The sequence below is a fragment of the Pogonomyrmex barbatus genome, unplaced genomic scaffold (genome assembly GCF_055798465.1).
Source record: "Pogonomyrmex barbatus isolate J1 unplaced genomic scaffold, ASM5579846v1 scaffold1, whole genome shotgun sequence".
In the NCBI taxonomy this organism is placed as follows: Eukaryota; Metazoa; Arthropoda; class Insecta; order Hymenoptera; family Formicidae; genus Pogonomyrmex; species Pogonomyrmex barbatus.
This window is the reverse complement of record NW_028297098.1, coordinates 4,997,098-5,016,213: the sequence shown is the minus strand read 5'-3', so window position 1 is coordinate 5,016,213 and position 19,116 is coordinate 4,997,098. Positions and strand designations below refer to the sequence as shown.

The window sequence follows — 19,116 nt, the reverse complement described above, 5'->3', positions numbered from 1 at the left end:
TGTTTCAATTTCTATCAAATCACTCGGAATCATCGTGTCGAGTATTCGTACTGCTGATATTAATAATTTTCTATTATGCTCTCTATGCAAACTTGCCGTTCTTGTTCATTGATTTCTAATAACGTGACAGTTTGTGGAACTCATGGTTTATGGACCTATCTAATCGATATCATTGGACGAAGAGAAAAAGACAGGTTTGCTTCGCGATTATGTATTTATATATATTCGATAAATCACGTAAGAAGCGAGTTTAAAATCGATTTTGAAGCAATCAATTTTCTTTTGGAAGAGCAAGTATTGATATATCGATACGAAATATTTCAGAAGACAAGCGAATTTATTTCACATCTTTTCCAAACAAATTTCGTGCGATGTTTGTATCGTTCGCCTTCAAATAAAGGATAAACCGGTCGGTCGTCGAACTTGAGGCATCGAACACTGACTCATCCGTCTTGTTAATCATCATAAAGAAATGCGACGCTGCGAGAGGGGGGTCCATTTCTGATCGCGATATTTACGAGGAGCTCTTAATAAGACGCGGAATTTCATGTGCATCGCTCCGATAATGCTTAAATTGCCCGTGCATCGCTCCGATAATGATTAAATCGCTAATACTCGATAAGAATCTGAAGTAGTCTCACTTTACATCGTTCCACTTGTAATTTTTATCTTGGATAATTTTCTCGATAATCGTGTAGATACGTGTAGATACGTGATACAAACACATAACGTATAAGTGGATCTAGATTAGAAAATTGTTTTCTTTCCTCTTTTTTACAAAATCAATCCTTTCCACTCACTTTTTTATTGGAAACAATTTTTCTTTCGAAAATTCAATTACAGGCTTATCTTATCTTCTTAATATTAAATTGTACGTTTGCCTCAAATTATTTTACGTTGTAGAAAATGTTGGCAACTGTAGCTTCCCTATAAACTTCCCTGTAACTGTAAATATTTTATCCCGTTCTTTCTTCTTCTTCTTCTTCTAATGATTAATCAGCTGTTATTTATGACAACCGGCATTTGCCATTCCGTTTCTTTAAATTAACAGTCGTAATCTAACACGATATACTAAGTTCTGACTTCCATTCGGATGTTCACATTGCAACAAGCATGTTGCAACTTTAGCAATTGCGATAATAATACGCACTGCGCAATCGTCGACGAAGGCGTAATCTGCAATCTCATTTATTTTTTCCGCCTTTGTTTTTTCTTTCTTTCTGTCCGCGAAATGTCTATTAACGCGCGGGACGATTTATCAAGTTTCTGTCGAAATTAAAAGCAATGTGTCTTAACATGGAGGAAAAAGGGTGTACAATAAATTGTTAATCCCAGACGGCAAGATTTATGTTCTCTTTGTTTTAATGCGAAGCTCAATCATAGGAATTAAATGAATTTTAGTATCGAGAGCCGTTTGATAATGATAACAACTAAATGTAATAATTGGTATTTGCGGATATAATAATACAATAATAATTTAATTTCTTGTTGATAAATGAAGCGAATATCTCGTACAAATGTCAAACAATCGTTCGCAACGCCATGGATTAGTCATTGAAGGAACGTAGAAATGGAAATGAAACCGGCTCGTAAAGAAACGTAAAAGCCTCGTAAGCCACTTTTATGTGCCCTTCATATTTATTATTACCGTAGAGATATATCTTTCTCGCTGCAAAACGGCAGTGCGTCCTTGTTGCTAAGCTTTCACGATGAAGTCCGGATCGAAGAAGGCAAACTCCTCTGTCGCGAAAAATGATTAGATAAAAACATGTCCTACGCTTCGCGCTGGCCTTGAGATCGTTTTCCAAAGTCATGCGTTTTAAATACCATCTACGGCCTTGACGGTACAATAATGGTCATTATTTTCGATGTAATTCTCGTTTCATTTCTCAGTCAGGAAAAATGACTTCTCCGGAACACGCGTATGTATTTAATCGAAATTGCACGGAATAAAACGGTCAAGTATAAGATCGCGACTAATCGTGAGAATTGTGCGTGTAATCCTGCTATGCATCACCATTTATCATTTCTACCAATGTAGTAATCTCAGTTTAATTTTTTATAAACAATACTATGCTAAGTTTCAAATAACAGAAGAAAGAATGGAGAAGGCAATTGCTCGGCGAACTCGATTTTGGGAGTCTGACAATTATTCTTTTTCGAATTATATATATATATATATATAAAAGTATATAAAAATATCTAAATTTATATATATATATATATATATATAAAAGTATATAAAAATATCTAAATTTATATATATTCAAATTCAATGAAAGAAAAATTGTCAGACTCCTATGATCCAACTCGCCGAGCGGTTGATCTTCTTCATTCTCCGTTCTGCTATTTTAATTTCATATCTTTTTTTAAGTTTGAAGAATTAGAAAAAAAATATAGAGTAAATTAAACCAAGATTATAATTAACGTTGATGAAAAGTGGATATACGCGGTATAAATACATCATCGTAGTGCAGTGTCGGCGTGACATTACCACCGTTTCTCGTGTCAATCATTCAGCGTTAGCGGATGCGCCTCCACGAAAGCTGTTTTTTTTTTTTATACAGCATATTGTTATTCCTTCGTCATCGCTGCACGTCCTCTCGCCGCGTGTTGCGAAAGCGTGTGCGCGTTACTAAAGCGCAGGTGTTCTTTATTCCGCGACGTCACGTTGTTAGTTAACACTCACTCTCGCAGTTAAATTTTGTTGTATTTCCTACAATTACACGAGCCGCGCTTCCCGCGCCGTTAATCGTCGCCGTACATTTCCGTCAATTCCATTAATGCTTCTCGATCTTCGACCAGCGACATCAATCGTCCCAGCATTTGACGTTTCTAATAAAGTCTTGATTGATTGAACATCGCGAAACCGGTCTTGTTATTTTAATATAGCACTCTGACATTTTCACGAGCTCGTTATAGGATATCTCGTTACGTCTCCCTTTTATATTCTGGAACTAATCGGTAATTGAAGTCGGGACCAGAATTAATATTAATCTACGGAATGGATATTAACTCGCCATAATTATCAACATTTAAAAATGTCAAGAGGATAAATTCCGGCAAATTTAAATCGACCGTCGTAAGATAACAGTCGTTCCTCTATTTAGAAATTACACGGAAGAGGAGAAAGGTTTGATCTAGAATACTATACTCTTATTATAAAAAAAATAGATAAATAGACGTTAAATTATGTATTTAAGACTCGAGCTCTTTCTTTTCTCCTTAGACAAATCTCAAGTTTAATATCCTGTCATGTATTCATTCGTTTAATTGCGCCACGCCCGTTTCCCTTTGCATTCGAGCGTGGAAACGCAAGTGGCTTGCAGCCTCGAGATGAACCGCACTTTCTCTCATCAGGCCCGCCGAGGATCACGCCGAACGTCATTTTTCATTCTGTTGACTTCCGGTTTGTCTCACACCCCGTCATTATAGGCTTCCGAGCGGTCGTCTGATGAAAAAAAATAGGGAGCAATTAATGAAGTTAGCGCGTTAGGCTCTCGTTGACGATGATGTACCCGTTGATCTCGCTCTTCCGTGTCGCGCCCGTTGCATCCGCCCGTTGCATCTGCATATCGATGCAACACGACGACGCGATGAGATATATATATATATATATATATATATATATATATTACCATTCGGATTATTCGGATTATGCTCTATTATTCAAGCACGTTTATAAACACAATATTGAATTAATTTTAATTTTGTTGTACGCTGTCGGCGAGGAAAGAGAGGAGGAGGAGAGGGGAGAGCGAGGAAAAGAATTGAAATATAATAATTTATACTTGGAATATATTTTTCTGGTCTTTTTTTTTTTTTTTAAAAACATGCGTCAATCGATCCCAATCGCATCACTTCAATGTTGAACTTTGCGCTCGTGTTTTATGAGATCTCTTCTTTGCTTACATTTGTAACTTATTTACAACAGGAGTTATTTTTAACTCTAACGTTAACGCATCGTTAAAGTCTACAGATATCGTATTTCCTATCCCTTTTGCATTCTATTATAATTATCTATTATAATCATTTTTCATTTTGATGTAAACGACACGTATATTCACATACTACATTACTATTTTGTCTTAACATACTCTTTTTATATTTTTCATTATAGCGCTATAAAAACGCTGGTTATTTCGTGACACAGCGTTTCCTTTTATTCCTCCCGTGAACATCCCTGTATTCATTGTTTCTCATCGATAAGATGCTAATTTATCACAATGCGTCAGTCAAACGTTATCAAAAACTGAAGCAGACCCACTCGTGCTTCGCCAAACGATAAAATAATTTATAGTGAAATTTATAGTAAAACCTAAGATCGAAGAAGTGTCGAGATTGTGGCCTCTAATCGTTTCTCGTTTTCTCCGGCTAGGTTATCGGGGATGAACGGGACCATCTATGACGGCTTGGGGAACTACACAGCAGACGTGAAGTGCTCCTGGCTGATCGAGAGCAGTCCGAACACGAAGATACGGATGCACGTGGAGCAATTCGCGACGGAATGCGGCTGGGACCATCTGTACATTTACGACGGTGATAGCGTCGAGGCGCCGTTGCTGGCCGTCTTCTCCGGCCTGATGCACAAGGACAAGTATCACATACGCCGCGTGCCGGAAGTAATAGCGCGATCCGGTAGCGCGTTGCTGCACTTTTATTCCGATGTCGCGTACAACATGAGCGGCTTCAACATTACGTATAAAATCAACGCTTGTCCGAGCAGGTGAGCGTGCCGCCAGCTGCGGTCTCCCTAACGATCAATCCCTCCCGTCTCCTCAGCCCTCCCGTCTCCTCAGCCCTCCCGTCTATCGTTCATTTCTTAACAAATTTGTACTTTTTCTGTCGTTGGATATATCATAAAAAGATTTCTCGCTAAATGTTTTATATTAAATAAATAGGAATTTTAGAAACTAAAGATATATTGATATATAAAAATATATTGAGGGGAATCAAAGGGTTAATTAGACGCAATTATCAGTGCGTCCTCTTATTAATAATTATTGTGTAAAAATTTATATTCTATATTAAATCAGTGTATTGAAAATACTGATAACTATAGCGTGGTTATGCACAGTTGATACTTTGCTTGGCGAGATGGTTCTTAAGATAGAGAAAAAGTGGAGCATGTCGTTTTACGAAGTTGTCCGTAAGATTATGGTACAAGTTGATAGACCGTAACACGCCGATCGACCCTAAAACGCTCGCGACTATTATGCTGTGGCTTTTAGCGAGTAGAAGCATCATCCACGAGTTATGCGCGCGATTTGTAGCGGTATCTTACCAGAATCGAATGAGTTATGTCACGACGGCCACGTTTATTGAGAAAGAAAGGTAGCGATCAGTCTGGGAGATGCGAAATAGAAAGAAGAGATTACACGAGAGTGACAATCGCCGATAACTCATAATTGGGTCGCTGTCGGCTTAGGAAGTCGACTTTATCGAGCTTCCTCTACGAGCCAAAAATAATATTTACGCGTAATCATATCTGCGTCATATTTGATAATATTATCCACAGTTAGAAGATGGACTGTGACAAAAGGAAAATCGCTTGATCCTTTATATATCCGGAAGACATATTTATACATCTGGACATTTTTGAGATACAATTAGTATTTTATTGGTTCAACTCTAAACTTCATACGTGCTGGACGAGAGTAATGTCCTTTTCTGAAAAACTCGTATTTTTGACTCGGTATTATTTTCATGAAAAGGTTCGTCACGAACGATTCATTATTCATGCTTTTTCAGAATTGTTTACATTTCTATCTTGCAACATTCAAATATTGATCAATAGAGTTTTTTTCCGTAGAAAGGTATTGATACAAACGTTGATTGTACAATTGGGTAAATAGCACATGAATGTTCGTATTTACTTAACGATGTTACATCATTACAATAGCATCGTGCTACTCGAAGTCAAGATTGATTCAGTGATATCTCGTATATATACATACATCTGTTGCAGATCTTCCGATATTGACTGTTCTGGACACGGCGTATGTATCGAAGGCACGTGTACCTGTGATGCCACATGGACCGGTGAGGCTTGCGACGTGCAGGTATGCCCGAATAATTGCTCGTATCATCATAGCCAGGGCGAGTGTGATCGCGAGAGTCATCACTGCCGCTGTATTCCCGGCTATAAAGGTAAAAAGATAAATAAAGGAAATATGACGATTCAATTACAATTAATATTAAAACATCCGAAAATTATACATATCTTTATACATATCTAAAAATAAAGTTAATCAAAAATAAAAGTATATTTTTTGATCTTTGAATAAAATTGATCATGAAGATGTATAATGAAGATATATAATGAATTAATGCATTTATAGATGAAATACAATTAATTAGAATATATTTTGATATATTTTGATTTTAATAATTTTATAAAATTATATTATTATATATAATATATATATTTTATTAAATTTATCAAGTTTGGCATGATATGTCTTTCAGAAATTCAATCTAGGATAATAGCATGCTAATGTAATAGTATTTAGTGTCATGCGATCAATAGATATCCGATATTCGAGTTTAATGTTACTATCCTATATATCCATAGCTGTCGTAATTATAGTAGCGTAATCAGCATTAATATAACGATCATTACGTGGTACACGCTTGTTTAATATATCTCCCAAGGCAAATAAAGTATATTTGCGATCTAAGAAAATGGATAAATTAATGATGACATTCTACAAACTATTTCTGTCGAAATACATTAGTTTGAATATATTAGAATAAAATACACAAAGTCGAAATAAATATACTATATTTAAATAAAAAAAGTAAAGTAAAACAATATTTTATTCACGTGCGATCTTTGCAGGTGCAGATTGTAGCCAGAAGAGCGAACGTGGGTTTTGGGAAAGTGTCACGTACAAAGATCTACCGCCGGAAGGTTCGGCCAGTCACTGTTCCATCGTTTGGAAAGATTCGCTATACGTGGTCGGCGGTGAGAGTTTCCATCGTGCCAAGATGATATACGTGTACGATTATAACGGCAATGTTTGGGAGACACCTCACGTCGAGGGCCGAGTGCCGTTACCACGGTACGCGCACTCGTGCGTGCTGTTCGGCGACAAGATATTCATGTACGGTGGCGTCGTGCAGAACTCTACCGTAACCAATGAGATCTGGGCGTTCGACGTGTCTGCCAAAGTCTGGGAGAACGTCACCGTACATGATAATTGCCACAACAAGACGATATGTGGTCCATTAAAGGTGCGCATTATCTATTTGATCCAAAAAGTATGATGTTACGTTTATTAAGAGGCATATTTGAATTTTTACAAGACTATCAAGTAATTGTTTATTATAATCAGTATATGATTTTAATTTAACAATCATAATCTACTTTGCTGGAAGCTTTCCAAACAGGTTCAATATATGGCTTATCATCTAATGGAATCTCGCATTAACTCGATTGTTTAACGAATTGTTTTTACAGGTAGCCGGGCACACCGCGACCTTGGTGCAGATTCACAATAAGAAGGAGAAGATGGTTGTGATATTTGGTTATTCGCCGCAATATGGTTACTTAAACACCGTCCAGGAGTACTCTATGAGTACGCGCGAATGGCAGATCGTCAAGACAATTGGCTTCCCAGTGAAGGGAGGTTATGGACATAGTTCCGCCTACGATCCCCTCACGAATCTCATTTACGTATACGGCGGCTACGTATCGGAGTCGCAGAGCACGCACGTTTTAACGAGCCGGCTGTACTCATATCATCCTCATTATCGCGAATGGCGACTGCTGACATCAGCGCCGTCAGCGCGTTTCTTTCACACGGCTACCTTTATCTCGGGCGGACTGATGCTAGTATTTGGCGGTAATATGCATAATGACACGCAACAATCACACGGTGCACGATGTTATTCGGCCGATATCCTCGGTTACGATGTTACATGCGATACATGGCATCAGTATACTATACCTTCAGATATGAGCGATCTTCCGCGATACGGTCACAGCGCGACCGTCTTCGAGAAGTCGATGTATATCTATGGTGGCTTTGTTGGTGAAATGCTCTCTGATATGTTGAGGTACGATCCAATCTAATATATCTTGTGTTAACGAACAAAATATTTATTTATATGCGGATGTTGTAATATTGTTTTTGCATAGGTATACTCCCGGCAATTGCGAGCATTTAACGAATCAGAATCAGTGCCTGAATGCAAGGATAGGTGTGAAGTGCATGTGGCATAAGCGGGACAATCTATGCTTACAAATCATGAAAATACCGCAGCATGTGCTCAACCACAAGGAATATGACGAACATGACGGCACTTATATGAGATGTCTGGACGATACGCCGCCCCGCGGTATGACGTCACATGAAGAACTCTGTAAACTCTTTACAGATTGCGTCGCGTGCGTGCAGACTTCGTATAATTGCGTATGGTGTGGCAAGAGTTGCTTGCATGAAAAATGCCGGGACCATCCAAATTCGCCGAACTCTAGGCCGATCACAGAACTGGAACAATGTGACGCAAACACTGGTATTGAATGTCTACAATTACACACATGTCATGCGTGCTCCAGTAATTCGCGTTGCATTTGGTCATGGTCCAACGGGCCTGACCGTTGTAAACCGCAGTCAAAAACTCGGGAGGTGCGTGTACATTCCGACATTTTACTAATCAGATAATGAAACGACAAAATATCCAAATATTTTTAATTATTTTTCTAGAACATTTTATTAATTACAACTATCTCTTCTAATGAATTTTAACAAAGATGTATTTAATATTAATTTTTGTTATAATCCTAGCTGATAAAGTAATTAATGCTTAAATAAATGATGATTTAAATAAATAATAATTTTACGAATTTATGAAATAGGTGAGTGTACTGAATGGCACGATCCAGGCGCAACGTTTAACAATGGACACGTGTCGTAGTCCGTGTGTGGAATATACAACGTGTCGAAATTGCACGGAATCCGACTGTATTTGGTGTCAAAACGAAGCTAAGTGCGTAGACAAGAATGCGTACCCGGCCAGTTTTCCATATGGACAATGCCGCGAATGGACGACGATAGATGCACGGTGCCGGGCTACAGAAACTGGTAGAGAATGGTGCAGCTTTTATGCATCGTGCGCCGCTTGTCGATCGGATCCTGGATGCGGCTGGTGCGATGATGGATCAGGCACTGGGAAAGGTTCGTGCATGCCTGGTGGAGCTCGTGGTCCCAGCAGTAAGAGCTTAAATACATGTTCGTTCGATCATTGGTACTTCACGAAATGTCCAAGTAAGTGAATTTTTTTATGTTGAATCTTGCTTTTTTTGCACATTTTAATCATATTAATCCATTAATCCATTTTTCTTGATTATTTCATAGCTTGTCAGTGCAACGGTCACAGCAAGTGTCTTCCAAATAGTAACGTATGTATTCAGCCGTGCGGAAACTTGACTTATGGACCACACTGCGATAAGTGTATCCCCGGTTATTACGGTAGTCCACTCAACGGAGCTACATGTCAGCGTACGTAATTCTTTTTTTTTTGCAACACGCAATGTCATTATCATTTGCAACTGTCACGAATGGTGAGACATTTGAATGATACTTATGTTCTTATTACAGCTTGCTCCTGCAACAATCAAGGTACTCAATGTACGAGCGAGACGGGTAAATGTTTCTGTACAACTAAAGGCATTATTGGCGACCACTGCGAACGTTGTGATGTATCTGGTCTCTATCATGGAGATCCCACGAATAAAGGATCTTGTTTTTGTGAGTTAACTGCAATATGCTTTTTTATCTTAGCTTGCAATAATTTTGTATTATAATTGTATATTTGCATTTTTTAGATGATTTGGCTATCGACTATCAGTTTACATTTAATCTAAGCAAGAAGGAAGATCGCCATTATCGAGCAATTAATTTTAAGAATTCGCCACCGAAAGCCGACATTGACGCCGAGTTTTCCATTACATGTTCTGTACTTGCGAAGATGAATGTGACTATCAAGAAAGTAAATAGTCCAGAAAAGCCATTGCTACTCGGTGCAAATTGTACAACAACTATGTATAAACACCGTTTTAGCAAAGCAGACTATAACTTCGGTAGTGAAGATAACAATACTCTCACTACGTTCTACGTGTATGTCTATGACTTTCAACCACCTCTGTGGATTCAGATTTCGTTTTCTCAATACTCCAAACTGAATCTACAACAATTTTTCATTACGTTCTGCACGTGAGTACCATAACTTAGACTTTGGAATGGTTTTTAACTCAAAATAAAGCGAATTAAAATTACGTTAAATCTATAACCGCGATGTCTAATCTTGAGAGACAACATTGGCTGTACGCTTTATTTTTCCAAATTTTACATAGTCTCTTTGCCGCATGTTGAACCTCAGGCAGTACTTACTTGTAAACTAGAGATTACATGCCACCGCATAGGTGCTTCCTCGCTCTGCTACTAGTGGCTGCCATTCTCTGGAAGATCAAGCAAAAATACGATATGTATCGACGAAGACAACGGCTTTTCCTGGAGATGGAGCAAATGGCTAGTAGAGCTTTTAGTCAGGTTCTGGTAGAGATTGAGAAGCGCGACGTGGATAGCTCAGATCCAGAACGCGGTGATGCCGATTTTACCAATTGTCGTAAAAAAAAGAAGGTAATCATGAATTAAACATTTCTTAAATATTGTACTTTTTTAATGAATCTTATAATCTTAAAAAAATATTTATATAACTATTTATTTTTATTTGTAGTTAAATATACATGTATTGATTCTGTTGTACAGAAAAAATGAATTGTTTTAGAGAAGATTTTTATATATTTTTCTCAAGAACTTTAGATATTTTATTTCTATCATTATTATATGAATTTTTATATCTTGCAATTTTATAATTCAAATAATATCTATAATTCCTTATTGGATTTGTTTTTTCTCGCAGGATGCTCCCAGTCCAATTGCATTGGAGCCTTGTTGTGGTAACAGAGCGGCAGTTTTGTCTCTGCTAGTCAGATTGCCGACTGGCGGCGAATCTTATACGCCAGCCGGACAGAGCGCTGGTCTAGCCGTAGCGTCCGCTTTGGTGACGCTGGGCAGCCCGCGCAGACCATCTCAGGAATTAACGACGAAGGAGCCGAAAAAGACGAGAAAATCTGCCAGTCAACATCCGGACTCCACTTGCATTTAGCGGTAAACAGACAAGATATGATACGATGGAGCGTGACTATGATAAGTCTTAGAGTTATTTCTGTGATCTTGCCCGCGCTTAATACGGCAGGACTTTTATCTTCGAACTTTGATGAAGTGAACAGAAAGTACGAACGATAATTGTGCCGAGATCAAGACGGGAAACACGCGAAAATTTTACTCGTCGACACGCAATTGATCGGTGAATCGAATAATTCGATAATTTTATCCGAGAAATTAACTAAACGTGTAATACTAGATATAAATATACGCGCGACTTTCCTTATCGAATAGAAGGAAACGCCTTTGGCCGACGAGCAAGTGGATGCTCTGATCGGCTACGTCCGCTAATCACGGTAAGAAACATTTTCTTTTTAGACTTGAATACTGCATGAAATATTTTCATGCGCCGAGAGGAACGTTCATTGAACACTCGGCTAACGTTCGAGTTCCTTTTAAGGATCTCTATTGATGATGTACAGTGTTGTGTATATGTATATATATATATACATATATACATATACACATATACATATATATATATATATATATATATATATACATATACATATACATATACATATACATATACACACATATACATATATATAAATATAGATGATAAATAGACGATCGTTTTTGTCGAAGAAGTTACGATATGTCGATCATATGGATAAACAGGCCTCGTGCATATTTGAAAAACTTTTATCCATTGCATCTGTTTTAGAAAATTATTTATTCATAATTTAGAACGCAGATTTAATTATATGAATCTGAGAAAATGCCACATAATATCTTGAAATTAGGAAATTTAAAAATAAAATGTTATTTGAAAAAATTTAATATAATTTTATAAAAGTTTATACTTTTATTGTTTTCTTGGCATAATTTTTACAGTGCAATGGGCAAAACTTTATAAATGCTATAAGAGAGTTATTAAAAGCATTCATTAATACTATATACTGAAGTCATTAAATTCAAAGAAGTACAACACTTCGACATAAGCTGTAAATAGGCTGTATTTTGTTGGATTTGAACGAAGTTACGGATTGTTAATAGTGAAGATGAAAAGACGTAGATAGATGAAAGAATTGATGAATACGTCAAAGAATTCACTATTCATGCATCCATTTATAGCGAACGTGTATAAAATTCATATTCTAAATCAATCGAAGTGAGTAGAGCTAACAATTGCAACCGGTGCAGATTTAGGAAAGGTACAAACCGTATATCTAATCCTGTGTGCATTTTGCATTAGAATATTGTGCCAAATTAGCATTTCTTTTTTTGATATAAATATAAATCATTTATTCAAACAAACTTTGATCAGCTGAGATCGGACGAACAGACTATTATTCGTTACCTCTATTCACTATGACTGTAATTCCGACTTTGTCGCATGACCGAATTTGCAGGATCCGAGATTGATACCAGTTAACGGCATAATTTAATTAAACATTTTTACTAATTTATCGGTCATGTTTTTCAAAGTTTTAGCGTAGTAAATGAAAAAAAAGAATTTAACATGATTATTATAATAAGAATCTCATTTGAAAACTCATTTGTGTTTCATGGAGCAAGTAACGGTGCTAATTATTCTGCACGTTGGTTGCATGACTGTCTTTTTGAGCATTTAACTAATATGTTTACGAGATTCGTACATTTTAACTTTTTTTAAGAACTTTAAGCCTTTATTATATTATTTGCATTCTTTTATACTTGTATCGAAAAGTGAATTAAATTAGTAATAATTACTGCATACTTCCATTTTCTATAGTAAATATGTATTTTTACTTGTCGCTATTTTAAATGCTAAAAAATATAAACGCGGAAATTTCATGAATTTTGTATATATTATTAACGCAAGATAACGGCAGTACATAAAGAAAGTTTCAGGGCGCACCTCGATTTATCTGTGAAACGTGTTTATATTAAGGAACTGGAATGATTTTTTTTTTCTTTTTTTTTTTCATTGAAACTTTCATAGCCTGATACAGACAAGGAAGTGTCGTAAGATTCATAAACATGCATATTATATTTTTCCTATAAATATGTTAAATAGTGTTACAATAATTAAGCTTTTTTTTTACTGTGCTGTGTGATGTATGTATTACGTACATACATACATACATACATACATACATACACACATATTATATATATATTTTTGAATTATATATATATGTATGTATGTATATGTATGTATGTATATATACTTTATATTTATATAATTAATGCATACTTGAGCAAACGAATAATAAACGATGATTTGTTATTACTTGGATTAGCGCAAATATGATGCATTTTATTATGACGTTTAATACTCATATAATTTCTTGTCTTTATATTTAAAATATTAATTTATATAAAGACGTGGTCGAGAGAGAGAGAGACATATACATATATTATAAATTAGAATCGCTTCCTTTTAAGCGATAAATGCGCATTCTATCTCAAATATATTTTTCGTACCAAAGAAAGCTCTATAGATATGAATAAAATCGTTATCGCGCACGTAGAGGACTAGATAGCACTCAACGTAATCAATCAATTATTATATAACAATTAGAAATAAATTTGTAATTATTGGTCACGTTTGTGAGAAATGATTTTTTTGTCAACGGTAATGTATATCTGATTATTATTTGTTGCCGAATTTACTTTTTGATACGACCAGCTTTTGTACTTGGATAGCGTGAGAAGTAATCTCGTTTAAGAGTAACTGTAACTCTTCTCTTATGAGCGCCAAAAAATATTAAGAACATATTTTATTAAAATATATTTTATTGAATATATTATATTGCGAAATATTTTTTATCCTATAATTTGTACAAATGAATGAGCATTCTTGATTCTTTCGTTGCTGAGCATACTTGTAATTGTTTAATTTTTTGTTGCCTACAATTGCATACATGTAATTTATTATAATTTTGGTAATTATCAAAATTATTATTAAATTTAGATCTAAAAGAGAATTTTTTTGTTCTTCCTATATTCTTTAGTATTTTCGACAACGAAAGGATCGAAATTGAAACGCAAAAGATTGAAAATATGTTTATCTAGAATAAATTTTTGCGTTGATGAAAAGTGGAAATGTTGTTACTACATATCGGTTGAATTCATGATATCAATATGAGTATCGGATGTTGATTTTAATTAGTATTGATTTTAAATAAGACGACGAACTCCTCCCCGTCTCATCATCGGCGCTCATACATGTGTTTGTTTTTTCATCCCATTCTTACACTTGAGAAATTTATTATCGAGGGGAGATCGCTTTCGGAGAGTAAAATTTTCAAACAGATCTCCATTGAGACTTTTTGGAAAAATAAAACTCTCAAACAAACAGTCGTTGAAAGTCAAGCCCTTTCAATTCTACACCAGCTGGAAATTATCACTGTTGCGAGTCTCCCTCGGAGGATAAAACTCTCAAGTATATCCCGGTTTCGATTTTTTGTCTGTCGTGTTTGTTGTATACTATAACACTGCCAATGTAATATTCCTCCACTTCATTGACCTTTTACAAACAGCTTCGTCTTCGACCCCAAGACAACGGTCGGGTTTCCCCGTGCCGATCGATCTCTGCGACTGATAATACGTGCGAACCATCGATATAATCCGCAATCTCTTCTTATCTCTCTCTTTCCAACGAAGATCGCGCACCATTGTTGTTCGCGATCGCGACGGGACCAGCGTTGTTCATCGCTCTTAAAAGACTCTCTCAGAAAGGCTTAAGTAATATATAAAAGTAGAATAGTATAATACTGCACATATATTCACTTTTCTCACTTTCATTTATCTGACGCACATAGGGAGAAAAGATTAGAGGAAAGATAAAAGTCTTTTATTGTTATTTTTCACCAAGAAAAATTTATTCCAAATTTAACGGAGAATATATCATACATGTATTAACATTTATAAAAAGATTAATCTGTATAAATATTATATATATGTATATGTAAGAAAGAGCGAGGAAAACGGTTTTCTCAGTTAGATAAGTGAAACTATGTAAATTCTAATATATTTCTTCAAATAGGTCATATTTGAAAGCGATAGAGTAAAGTAGCTAATTGTATAACAGAGCCATTAGAATTAAATCGATAAAAAGCTATTAGAAGAGAATCTGTAACCATACTGACCGACCAGATTTTCTGATTGATCCAGTCGTGTACTAATTATCCTTTAATTCCTGATAAGATGACGCGTAGGAATGAATGAACATCGCGAGAGGTCCCATCGCGGTCCACAGAGTCTCTTCTTTCAGATTTTCTTCTTTCAACTCGAAGAAGGAAGAAAAGTGACCGGAGAGATCTCACCTTCTCTGTGAAGAATTCCGAAGAACGTCGCAGTCTTTCCGATAGGCGAGATCTCTCTTTTAATCGTGAAACGTAGAGAAACTTTAAAGTTGGATGGCGTAAACGACGATGTAAAATATATCCATTTCTATGCATACTCGAGTATACCGATCTTAGCTTAAGGATTCTTGAGCATCGGTATGTGAAACTCGGACAAGGAGCGACGATGCTTATCACGAGTGCACCAAGTGGGAGATCTCGCGATGCGTTGGAATGCGATTAAAATTCTAATTTACAAGGAATAGCAAAAGAAGAATAGCAAAGTGTGTATGCTGTTCACACACGCATACACACATGTACACAGTCGGAACCGGGAACACGGAGAGGTGTACGATAAGAGTACTTAATAATCTAACTAAATAAGTATACATATGATTGTGTATATTATTATACATAGCTTGCGACGACTTTTCTAGGACACAATCGGAGATATTTATTTTTATTCGAGCGTAAGTGTAAGATACACACAAACTATTTGATAAAAGTCGGTGGAACGATTCAAATCTCTCGACGCAGGTCTCGCGAGAACCTTTGAGAAACGAATAGTGGGATACGAAGGCGAACGCGTGATTTATGTAACGCGTATGTATTATACGGTGTTATAAAGTCTGAGATTATTAATTTGCGATATTAGCTTTGCTACTTTACATCGACACCGTCATCGGAAAGAGCGTCATCAGATATTAAAGCGGTTTCGAGTCATTTTCACGGAAATTTCATTACATTTTTCTTCCATTTTCCAATATCACATCACGATACGACGTTCCTCATTAAGAAAAATTGAAATCCTAAACTTTCGTAATTTTCATATGAACATTTGACAGTCTTTCGCACGCTAAGCCGCTCGAACTTGACTAACGATCGTTTTCATATCTTATATAAAGTCATTATTTGTACATAATGTCATGCGAAAGAATCATTTATTTTGAAGGATAGAAAAGAAAGCAACGAAGGAAGGCTTCCGAAATGATTCCGTATCTTAAAGCTAAGCTACTAAACCGTTTATTTTCGAAGCACGTGCAAGAAGTCGAGGATAATTTTTTATTTTCTTTTCTTGATCGAGTCATTCTATGTTTTAACAGAATCGTTTTTTATGGGAAGCGCATCGAGACTTCTGTTCGTCTCATCACATTTTGCTTGTGTGTTCAGCTTACTTTTTCTCAACGTAAAGTATTTTTAGGACGAAGGCAGTGTCTCGAGAACTAGATTTTCCCGACCAAGCTTGGCTTGCCGTATGTGCTGAACGTTTGGACTATTTTTAGATTATATACGTGTGGATTGTATCTCTCTTTTTGCGTTAAAACCCCTCAAAAAGTGGCTTTAACTCTCGTTTTTTCATTTTCTTTAATATTGAAGCGTAGTGTGCTGAGAAATGGAGAACCGCCAGAGTTTCTCAATTGAGAGAAATGTATCGCATAGAAATCCCTGGATGCGAGTAATTCACGTGCGGCATTTAGACGATTTAAAATTTAAAAATTTTCAATCAAGAATCGCAAAACTTCGTGTATTTTTATTAATTGTTACGATCTCGATGAATTAAAACGTTAATTAAATCAGATAATTTTATATCACCGACGAAATCGATTAAGGTCAATAATTTCATGTCACATATATGTATTAAGTGATATTTTGTATTATAAAAATTTAATATTTATAGTTTATTTATTTATTTAAATTAGATAAAACCAAATTTGTTATTTGATTAATTTAATTGTATAAGTTAAAACTTCTTAAAAATATATGTCGCGACAAAAACTATTTTAATTTTAATTGAAGTATCTTATATTATTTAAATATTAAAAAAAAATTGCTTAACACGTGTATGTGCTCATCATATTCGACACAAAACACAATATATATGTATATATATATATATATATATATATAAAATTTTCATATTATCGGAAGTTGAGCCGAGAAAACGATAGCGAGAACGAGAAACATCGCGGATATATTCTTAGATCGTCGCATATGTGCATCGAAGAACACATAAGAAGAACATGAACGATTGCAGCTCCGTACACGCACATAGCTTATCATCCGATCACATATTCAGCATTATCTAGTCTACAAAAGATGAGCGTGACTGCGTGCGAATGGATGGTTGTAATATCGGTGAGCTTTTGCAGTCGTGTATTTTGCAAAATGTGACGTGCGAAGTCGCATGTATTCCGAATACAATAGCAGAATCTCTTATTTTCGAAGAATAGCGAAATCCTTTAAAAAGAGGAAAAAAAGAAAATGGAGTTTCACGATGTAAAGATTTCATGGAAAAACAAGAGTCACTCAATATAAATTTTAGAATCATGTTCTCCAAGAGAATAACTCGGCAGAATTCTTGTCGAAAAAAAATTTATCTCCGAATATTCATTTTATTTCACTTATCTTTGATTGGCTATTGTCTTTAGCAAACAGTAGAGAAGTCGATAGTCAAAAAAAAGATTCTTGCTTTCCGAGGGACACGCTTTTTGTGACAAAATCTTCGAGGTAGTCCAGATAAAAGAAATTATTTGCTCTTGAATTGTGCAATCAGAAACCCCGATTGCGTTCTTCAGTTTTTTTTATCTCGTAATTGCAAGGATAACTTTTCATAATTAGCGATTCACAAATGAGGAGTATAAAAGAAAAGCTTTACATAAAAGGAATTTTTTTTTAGATTCTTTACAGGATTTGTGGAATTTTTAATGATTTTATGTATTTTTTGTATGCTACAATGTGCATCATGTAATATAATCAAAAATTGTATTCTTAATTAAAAATTAAATTTGATTTATTACACTATCGATCGCTCGCGAATGGTTATGATGTATAAAAATTAATTGCGTGAAAAAGTGGACGTGTTAAAAAAAAGACATATTTAAAAGAAGTCAAGAGAATAAAGAATAACTTGAATTGTCAAAAGAGTTGGCAAGTGACACACCTTTTCTAGAAAGCTTGATCTTAATTAAAGCACGAAGAAGAGAATTGATGGTGAAGATGAGGAAAGAGTGAGAGAGGGAGAGAATGCGCGTGCATGTGTATGTAAGTGTATAGAATCGTGAATAGGAGACTTGAAATTATGCCCGTATTTTTGTGCTAGAAGTTAGACTGCGTAGAAAATTATTATGAACGTCATGCGAGCATGAGCAGACGAATGGTACATATTGTATTATATTAAATAAAACAGATATTGTTTAAATAAAATTGATATACATAAACTCAATTGTGAGTACGTGCATATTATTTACTTATTCTCTATTGAATGTGATGTGCGTTACTTTTTTACGAAAATCGGAACAATACATACATGACATCGTAATAATGCGAAATATTTGAATTCGCGTATAATATTTTGAACATTAATATTAAAAATGAAACTTTCTTATTCTCGGAAATATCATGATTATAACAATTTTGAATTACAAATAATTGATATTAATTAATAATTAATTACGATTTACATATCGATGTATTGATTTATTGTCTATTAATTTGCATGGCTCATTGATTTTGTTTTTTGTATAATTTTTACGTTTTTTGCATTATGCAAATTTATTACCAATATTGAAAAATTGACAAGATTCTGCATTCTTTTTAAACTTACGTGC

At 35.4% G+C, this 19,116-nt stretch overlaps 1 protein-coding gene and 1 long non-coding RNA gene across 4 annotated transcripts in view; one reads left to right on the top strand and one right to left on the bottom strand.

Moving 5' to 3' along the window:
* Positions 1-18,731, top strand: part of dsd (attractin-like protein dsd) — a 30,992-nt gene extending 12,261 nt beyond the window's left edge. Inside the window, exons 2-12 of one of the 3 annotated variants that reach the window (XM_011647246.3) lie at positions 4,379-4,726; positions 5,969-6,150; positions 6,842-7,236; positions 7,463-8,061; positions 8,144-8,633; positions 8,864-9,272; positions 9,363-9,506; positions 9,606-9,755; positions 9,833-10,220; positions 10,430-10,646; positions 10,930-18,731. In XM_011647246.3, coding sequence (XP_011645548.2) covers positions 4,379-4,726; positions 5,969-6,150; positions 6,842-7,236; positions 7,463-8,061; positions 8,144-8,633; positions 8,864-9,272; positions 9,363-9,506; positions 9,606-9,755; positions 9,833-10,220; positions 10,430-10,646; positions 10,930-11,175 — 3,568 coding nt within the window. In that variant the 3' untranslated portion in view covers positions 11,176-18,731. The other 2 variants (XM_011647245.3, XM_089081181.1) reach the window with 2 other exon arrangements.
* Positions 5,849-6,963, bottom strand: LOC148937976 (uncharacterized). Its single transcript, XR_016140366.1, has 2 exons — positions 6,827-6,963; positions 5,849-6,142 (listed from the first exon to the last, which is right to left on the bottom strand). It is a non-coding gene; the product is annotated as an uncharacterized LOC148937976 (long non-coding RNA).
* Positions 18,732-19,116: the final 385 nt, after the last annotated feature.